This window comes from Euprymna scolopes, chromosome 14 (genome assembly GCF_053919585.1).
Source record: "Euprymna scolopes isolate OS-2025 chromosome 14, ASM5391958v1, whole genome shotgun sequence".
In the NCBI taxonomy this organism is placed as follows: Eukaryota; Metazoa; Mollusca; class Cephalopoda; order Sepiida; family Sepiolidae; genus Euprymna; species Euprymna scolopes.
Window position 1 is genome coordinate 69428222 of NC_136495.1, and position 9052 is coordinate 69437273.

The 9052-nt window shown below is 39.3% G+C and overlaps 1 protein-coding gene across 1 annotated transcript; it reads right to left on the bottom strand.

The window, feature by feature from the left end:
* Positions 1-1705: 1705 nt before the first annotated feature.
* Positions 1706-4480, bottom strand: LOC145292746 (uncharacterized). Its single transcript, XM_080138782.1, has one exon. It carries the CDS (start codon positions 4478-4480, stop codon positions 1706-1708), a length of 2775 nt encoding a protein of 924 aa, XP_079994908.1.
* Positions 4481-9052: the final 4572 nt, after the last annotated feature.

The window sequence follows — 9052 nt, forward strand, 5'->3', positions numbered from 1 at the left end:
TGAGAGAAGGCGTGTCACGCTGACATGTGGAAGTTAGCTAAAAAGATCGTTGTGTTTGGAAATCGGAAGTTGTGACAACAGTATCGAATTTAACCGAGAAATTGGTGATTTGAAGTAAAGAATAAATTACACTTGAGTTATTTAATTATAAGCAATTTCGGCCCTTGATAAGCGGTGACTCAAAAACGGCAAAAGAAAAATATGGAAGCTTTATACCCGAGTTTGATGGATCTACTACTGGGCCGTCTTTGTTGAATGGGTTTAGAAGGCTGAGAAAATCTGTAAACTGTGCAAAATTAAAGAACCGGCCACAGTCATCCCGTTGAGGTTAACCGGAGGGGCATATGCAGTCTACCAGCAACTCGGGGATGAACTAGACTGGGGTGAAATTAAGCAGATCCTGTATACAGCGTTTGATACGGATCCGTTTGTTGCATGGCAACAGTGTTGGGATTAGAATATCCCTGGAAATAAAGTTCGACTCTCACACATGAGTATGAGGACACATTTCGATAAGTCCTTAATCCGAAATAAGACGAGGCAATGTGCGAAGGAACACAACACAGTTATTAACAATTTAACAGTTTAATGAGAAAGAAAATATGCACATATATACAAGATGGAATATTACAGAACGACCAAAATTAAGTGGATGGAAGAAGAGAAGATAATTAATTGTTGCGAAAACATATTCCGCTAGACTTATCTGAAGATGAGTCGTGTAACATTATTGTCATGCTCTGCGCTTCCTCGCTTCGTTCGTTCTGGCTCCTTTTCGTTGGCGATATCTCGGTTGCAATTCAAACAGGGCTAGCAGATTCCGTCCTGGGTTGACTGCCACTCACGCTGATTGAAAAGCAATTGGAAAACTGGCAGAGCTACCGTCGAGGGTGTGATCCGCAGATCCGGATGAGATGAAAAAGCGGTGAAAAAGAGGCCCCGAAGGGCGCGAGCAGGGGTTTTATCAAGCCCCTCACGTGACTCCCAGAGGAGTGGGGATGGCTTCCCTAATCCACGGGCTGACAGGGGTTAAAGCAAATAATCAGCAGGAGCTGTTCACAAATTAATTCCAATACATTCCCGACTTAGGAGAATAATGCTATGAAATTGTCATAGCATTATATTAAGGTGCTTGAAAGTTCAAATAATTGAATGTCAGTTCTTTTAGTTTTTTTGTTTAAGTTTTGAATTTGATCCACTTGATTTAATAAGAACAATCGTATTAACATTTATAATTTTAGCTAACATCATGAATACAGAAAATGGAAATTAACGTACAATTAGAAAAGCTGAAAATTAAAATCAACAATATTTCTGTAAAGTTCCAATACAAATTGATAAGTGACTTTAGCACATCTTAAAAAAAATGTTTACAAAGGAATATGTGATTTGATATGTTCAATCATGTAAGAAAAAACATGCATGTAAAATGTCCAATATACAATCCGGAACACTCGAAAAATGTCCAGACAATCAGTGAATTAATTTACAGACAGCTTAAAGGTAATGTCCAAAATGTTAAGGTTTACAGTCTGATGCCTGTGTTACATTTATGTAGTGTACATAATAAATATGTAATTCAAGGGAGGTAAAAATGTATGATAACATTTCCAACTGATCTCCAGTTACCTTTTTTATTTATCTATTTTTATTTTTTTTTTTGAAAATATATTTAAAAATTAACTGCAATTAAACCGACCTTATACTAATAGTATATGTATGGGTCATCAGGGTTATTTAATCTATTTTTTCGTGTAGTTGTTCCTTTTGGTCGCAGTGTCGTCTGCTTGCATTTTATTGTCGCATTGGGGCTATCGTCCATGACCGACTCTTCCGTAGTTGAGCTGGAAATATTTATTTTCTCCTTTTCAGGCAGATCAGGATGGTAGTCATGAGTGAGCGATAATTCCAATGGATACAGATGTTTTATCGAATGATTTTGTATCAATCCATCTCCTCTCTTCACCCGAACTGATCGAATCTTATTATCATCTCCTGGGAAAAGTTCTATTACCCTTCCAAGTTGCCAATAAGGTCTCGGTTTTGCTGGATTCTTTATAAGGATCACATTGTTTAATTTGATCTTATTTAAGAAATTTATTTCATGTAGATCTTTACAGCTTTCTCGGAGGCCGAGTAAGTACTCTTCGTACCATAGTTCTCGGAATTTTTCTAAAATTGTTTCACGCTCTTCCAAGGCATTTAGGAGATCAGTCCTTGCTGGTGGATCAGTTCCTACTATTTCTGGAGCCTTAGCTCTTACAACAAGTCCATTGCTGACATTTGGACGAAGGAAACAATTGGGTGTTATTATCTGGAGATCATTGTCCGATGAGCATCTGTAAGTAAGGGGTCTTGAGTTTACAGCATTTTGTATATCCGATAGGGATGTCAGAAGATCAAAGTATTTGATTTGGGCTCGACCAATGGTTTTGTATAGACATGCCTTCACCACACGTATCAAACGCTCCCATGTGCTTCCTACCCAGGGTGAGTACAGTGGTATCTTAATGTGCTTGATCTTGTATCTGCTGAATTCTTTCCCGAACGCCGAAGATTGTACATGATGTTCCACCACATCCCCTCCAAGTGCAGCATTAAATGATCTGGCATTGTCACTATAGATGTAGGCTGGTACGCCATGTATGTTGGTAAACCTGATCAAAGCTTGAACGAATGCGGCCGTAGACATGTCTTCCACCAGCTCTATGTGAATCGCTCTTACATTTAGGCAAGTGAAGATCAATATGTACATTTTTTTGCACTTCTCATCTTGTTTGACCCACAAATGACCAGTGTAATCTATGCCCGTTTGTTGAAACGGCTTTATGAAATTAACCCTGTGATTTGGCAGATTAGTAAGTTTAGGGTATTTGAACGCCAGGTTGTTGAATTTTTTACATGTGAAACATTTTGACAGCACCTTTTTCACTGCCTGCCTAGCTTGGGGCACCCAAAATCCAGACAGCCTTAATTTTGTTAAAGTCGCCCCTATGCCCAAATGCTTGCATTTCTCATGGCAATCACTAATCACTAGTTCAGTTAAGGGGTGATGTTTGCCTAACAAAATCGGATGAATCAATTCATACTCATAAACTGATGTTTGGGCTATCCTCCCATCCGATCTTATTATTCCTTCTGCATCCAAGAACAGGTTGAGATCCTTAACAAGCTCTGGAGGGTTGTCCTTGGGGTCGTTGAGGTAAGCAAATTCCTTCTGGAAGATTTGCTGCTGCATCGTATGAAAGAGATGTATCCTTGCACAGTGATCTGGATCTGATGTTGGAACATTATGTTTCAGTAAGTCTCTGAATTTAAAGACAAATGCTGTAGCCTTTATTAGCTTTGATAACTTTGAGAAACGCTCATAAGGTATAACAGGTTTCACCATTGAATCTGAAACAGTGGTGTGTAGCACCACCGATTGAACTATATCCTTATTTTGGGAACTCAAACAGTCCAGACTGCTACTAGGCCAATTGATCGGGTTTTCCGCAATCCATTTCGGCCCTGAAACCCAGTACTGCATCATTCGTCGAAATTTGTCAAGGGAGAGACCCCGGGACAAAAGATCTGCCGGATTTTCTGCTGAGGGTACGTACTTGAATTTAATGTCTAAAGAATATTTTTTACTGATTTCTCTCCTTATTTGGTGCACATCCTTAAGTCTGTTTCTGGTGTACTGGCTTTTTGTTTTAATGTTCTCAGACAGCAGCCAGGATAAGACCACTTGGGCATCCACCGCAATAAAGATGTTACTTATTCTTACATGATTGTAAGTTTTTAGTAGATTAGGCAGTAATTTTACAGCTAGGTAGGCTGCCAATAATTCCAGGTTAGGAAGCGTTCTTGATTTCATAGGTGCCACCTTAGACTTGGCAAACACCAGATTTGACTTCATGTTTTGTACTCCATACACCACAAATCCATAGGCATTCGGTGATGCATCACAAAAAATGCACAGCGTCATTGGACTGTCCTGGTCAAAGGCTCGTCTTGGAAACTTTAAATCACTCAGGCTTGCCAAATCTTCGGCCAGGGAGGACCAACGTTCCCGTAGAGGAGTGGGTACAACATCATCCCAACCCAGTTTTAAGGACCATAACTCCCGCAGGAGGACCTTTGCTCTGACCGTCACAGGGATGCACAGAGACAAAGGATCAAAAACTTTAGCTGTTTGGGACAACATACCTCTTTTGCTATTTACACTCTTGTCAACTTTTGAGTTAGAGATCTGCAGAGTGTCTAGTTTGGGGTTATATTCGTAACTTAGCACCTTTTCCAAATCACTGTTATGTTGAACTATTCTGTTATCTTTCTCCATCTGTGCTTTGAGTAGTCTGCAGTTGGAATTACATGATCTTAAGTCAAATCCTCCTTTTTGTAGGCGGCATACTGCTTCCCTATAAAGATCACGTAGTTCTTCCGGGGAGTTGCTAGTTTTACATAGATTGTCCATGTAAAAATTGTTCATTAACATCTGTGTGCACGCATCATTTTCAAATTGCTCAGCATGGTATCGCAGAACATATAGGAGTATGAAGGGGCTAGCGTTAAAGCCGAAGATCAGTGTAGTGTACCTGAAGCAAAGGAGCTTGTCTCCCTCCTTCAGAAAAAAACAGAATCTGTTCCTATCTTCTTCAGAATTGAGTCTGATCATCAGAAAGGCCTTCCTGATGTCTGCTAGTAAAACATATTTATTTGTTTTGAACAGCAACAAAAGCTGCATTAAATCGTTCATCAAATTAACTCCCGGATAAGCCGCTTCATTGAGAGAACATCCACCCTGTGTTTTCAGGGAACAGTTGAAAACTGGCCTTATTTTAGTCGTAGACTGTTCATTCATTTTTATTATTGGCCTGTGAGGAATCCATATGTAATTTGAGAATTTATCAGGTGATACTGAAATTCTTTCTATTATTCCTTCCTTTTCCTGTTGATAAAAGGCATTGTTGTAATCATCATTTAAATTTGACGATTGCAATTGTTTTACTGTTCTATCAAGCACCTTAAGTGCGACTTGATAATTTGAAGGAACAGTCTTGATCTTGTCCTCATGCCAGGGAAGATTTACATAATATGCTCCGTTTTTGAAGACTATGGATTTCCTAAATTTTTAAATTTGGTTTTTGTCATAATCACTGACAAATTCATTTTCATTCGACAAAGGAGCCTAATGAATCCACATCAAACATTTTTTCAATGTTACGTTCGACCGAGCTTTCATCAAACATATATGTCAATGGATCGGGGTAACTTTTGGGGGGGGTTCAAGACAAAATCTACACGAGCTTCAGGACATGACGAATAAGCAGTTACCACTGAGAAGTAATTGTTCTCTGCGACTTTTCTTTTTGTTCTCTCTGAGGTTATTTGTTCTTGGTTGAGGAAATGTCGGGTGTTACCCAAAGGTGATATTCCTGTAGCAAAGGACCATGCTCTACCCCGCATGCATTCAATCAGTTGGGCCTCCTTCATGAACTGGATAATATCCACTCCTATAAGCCCCTGCACACGCACGTTGTCGTCACCATCGTCCAGGAAGGCTAATTTGTATTTTAAGGCTTTCAGGTTATCTTTTACCTTTTTAAAATTCTCGATTTTTACGTTTATGTTGAAGTCGTCGTCCACAAGAACTGGTAAGGGCAGAATGCGATCCTTGTCCAGATGGACTCCCACCATGACTTTGTTATGATGTTATGATTTAGATCTCGTTTTGACTTGGGGACGCCGTCATACTGTCTGCCACGTGTCACCGTGACGACCACCACTCAAGTTTCATGATTCCTGACCGCTTTGGGGAGAAACTGACTACGTAGGGATTCACGCTACGATCGCTACCATGGCACCAAAGTCGAGGCACATGATCATGGTTACCTCCACAAAATTACGGGCAAAACGCTTAGATGCCTTACACACCGTAGCGAAAACAACAACCCAAAAGAAACACAGTTTTCTCGACATGGAGGCAATTTCTTCATCACTAACCGTTTGTCTACAACTACGTCCGCGTGCTTGCTATATTTAGCGAAGCCAAGGAAAAGACAGAGAAGGACCACCAGCCTCGCCATCACCACAACGCTACGGCTGTCGCGACCAATGCTACTACTACTACAACGAAGGCTTCGGCGCGCCTTCTAACAACAACAACTATCGCTATTGACACACGATTATAACCAGCACTGCTGCTACTACCATTACCAACGAAGGCTTCGTCGCGCCTTCTAACAACAACAACTATCGCTATTGACACACGATTATAACCAGCACTGCTGCTACTACCATTACCAACGAAGGCTTCGTCGCGCCTTCTATCAACAACAACTATCGCTATTGACACACGATTATAACCAGCACTGCTGCTACTACCATTACCAACGAAGGCTTCGTCGCGCCTTCTAACAACAACAACTATCGCTATTGACACACGATTATAACCAAACCAGACCAGCACTGCTGCTACTACTATTACAAACGAAGGTTTCGTCGTGCCTTATAACCACAATAACAACAACTAACAACAATCTGCCATCTTCACCCCAAGGACAGCTCGTTATTATTCTGTGTTATTTATTAGAAAATAAATTGTTGAGTTCGTTCAAATCTTAATCCTGTGTTGTCTATTCTTTTTGCTTGTCACCATACGCTTCGTAACATAACAACTTCATCCAATTTCTTTCTTTTCGTGCCCAAGAATGTATTGACTACATATTCCACAGGTGGCAAAGAATCTTGTGAATATTTTAATTTTTCAACTATTTGTTTTGAAATGTATGATCTCTGGCTACCCGTATCAAACAAACAGTTGAATTTATGTTTTCTTTTCCCTCTGGACACGGAAATAGATATTATGGGCAATATGAAGGGTTGATTCAGTGAGTGTCTGCTGGCACATATGTTCGTGGATGAAGATGGCTTCTCTTTACTCCCTGCCTCCTGGCAAAGAGGACTGACGTGCCCTCTAGAATTGCATAGCGCACATCTAAAGGGTAGTTTGTTACGTTTTCCTGGGCAATCCTTGCTTTTATGACTGGACCCAGTACATGTGATACACAGGTTTAGTTCTCTGCATCTATCTTTCTTCGTCTGGACATCTGGATATTCCCTGCAACGACTAATGTTGTGACCCTCCGTAGAACACAGTTTACAAAATGTGTGAAGTCTGTTTGCCGATGTGGCAAAGTTTTCTAATGCGGAAGTATTTTTTTCTTCCTTGTGGGAGTCTTTTTTTGTTGTATGCCAGGAACCTGGCTTAGAACTATCCCTATTTGAAGGGAAATGACTATAAGTTTTTTTCATTCCCGTCTTTATCAATGTATGATGGCTTCATTATAATTATCGTATATATCGATAAGTGTCGGGTAATTAGTGCCCACTTTGTGGACTAACTCCCTCTGAAGAACGCCTGGTAACTTTGAAAAAATTATGTGGCTCACAAGTTTAAATCCTGGTGTATTTTCTTCGAAAAAATTCAGGTTGTACGATGATCAGAGTTCCGACAAGTCAGCCCTCATTTCGGATAAAAACTGCTTCACATTTGTAAAATTTGGGTCATACTTGGGAGATGCGTCCAGTAGTTGCTTAAAAATTTCGTCCACGATATAAGGTACATCCAGAAATTCTTCAGTAAGCAAGTCTATCGCGACTCCATAGTTACTGTCCTCCAAAGTAAGATGCGAAATTAGCTGACCAGCATATCCCGTTAGGTAGCTTTTTAATAGAGACAACTTCGTCTTCTCTGAGGAGACAGAGTTAACACAGTTGTAGAATTGGGAAAGAAAGTTTTTAAATTCGAACTTGTCCGGTTTGTTACCGCTGAATTTGGCACAAGTTAACCGAGGCAGCGACGCGAGCGTCTGGTTGTTAACGTTTAGAGATCCGGCTGCATCTTTATTAACTGCAGTGCTTGATGAAGATATCTGCATTCTCATGGAATCTAGCTGATTATTCACATCGTTGTAATATGCTCGTTCTTGCGTTTCATCTTCTAGAAAACCGCTCGTTTCAAGGTTCAATTCTGCCTTATAGCATCCTTCGTAGATTTTTTGGTTTAAATTTGCAATTTCTGCTAAATTTGCCCCAATACTCTTTTCGTCTCTCTGAAAACGGACCTCCGTAAGGTCCTCTAAGGATTTTAAATCGTTCAAGTCAAGGTTGATTTTTCTCTTAAAGTAGCTCCGAGAAACAAGCAAATTACTGACACCTTTAACTTTTGAAAACTCCATGATTGTGGTTTTATTTATTTATTTATTTTAAATTTCACGTATTATTATTTCACGTAATATATGGCGATATACGGAGTTATTCCCCCTGTCTATACGCTCTCAGTTGAGACGAACGAGATTCTTGAAGAGCAGAAAGATTTGATATTGCTTGTCTCCCCACGAGGGCAATTAAGTTCTTATATAAATCCCAGAACGAGGGAGCACCAGCACCACAGTTGGCGTATTCTACCGTTTCGTTTTAAAGGTTATTTCAGTGTTTGCAATAAACGAAGTAAATTTTATTTATTTCAATAATTTCTTCCAGCACGGATATATATATATCTGTATTTTTGGTCGGCGCGTGCTTATGCAGTTGTCAACAGATAACTTTCGGTTATTTCTTTCTCACTCCCCCCTTTTTTTTTAAATGTGTTTTTACTTCGATACGGAAATATATATTTTTTTGTTCAATATAATTATTTGGAGAACAGTTTTATTATCTTTTCATTTAAAATTCAACCCTTAAATGTGTTTTAATTTCCGATTAATTTTCTTTTTAAAAAAAACATCGAAAACTATTTGAACTAATTCGTTTGAACTAATAGGGTATATGAGAGACTGAAAGAGAGGGTAATTTTAGAAGTCACCATGTGCCTAACAAAAATCTTTTAAACAATCGCATTTAAAAAACAATTGAAACATTTACAATAAATTCCCCAAAACAAGTACATAACAAAGATTGTTCCTTCCAATCTGAAAAGAAGAAAATATGGAAACGTATTTCAACGTTATTATCAATGAGAGTTCCAAGTGATAAAGTTCAATTTGTTGAATTAGAAGTACAGTTC

Bases quoted from the DNA above. Each gene is read 5' to 3' on its own strand.
- LOC145292746 (XM_080138782.1), bottom strand. From the start codon at position 4,480: ATGTTAATGAACAATTTTTACATGGACAATCTATGTAAAACTAGCAAC.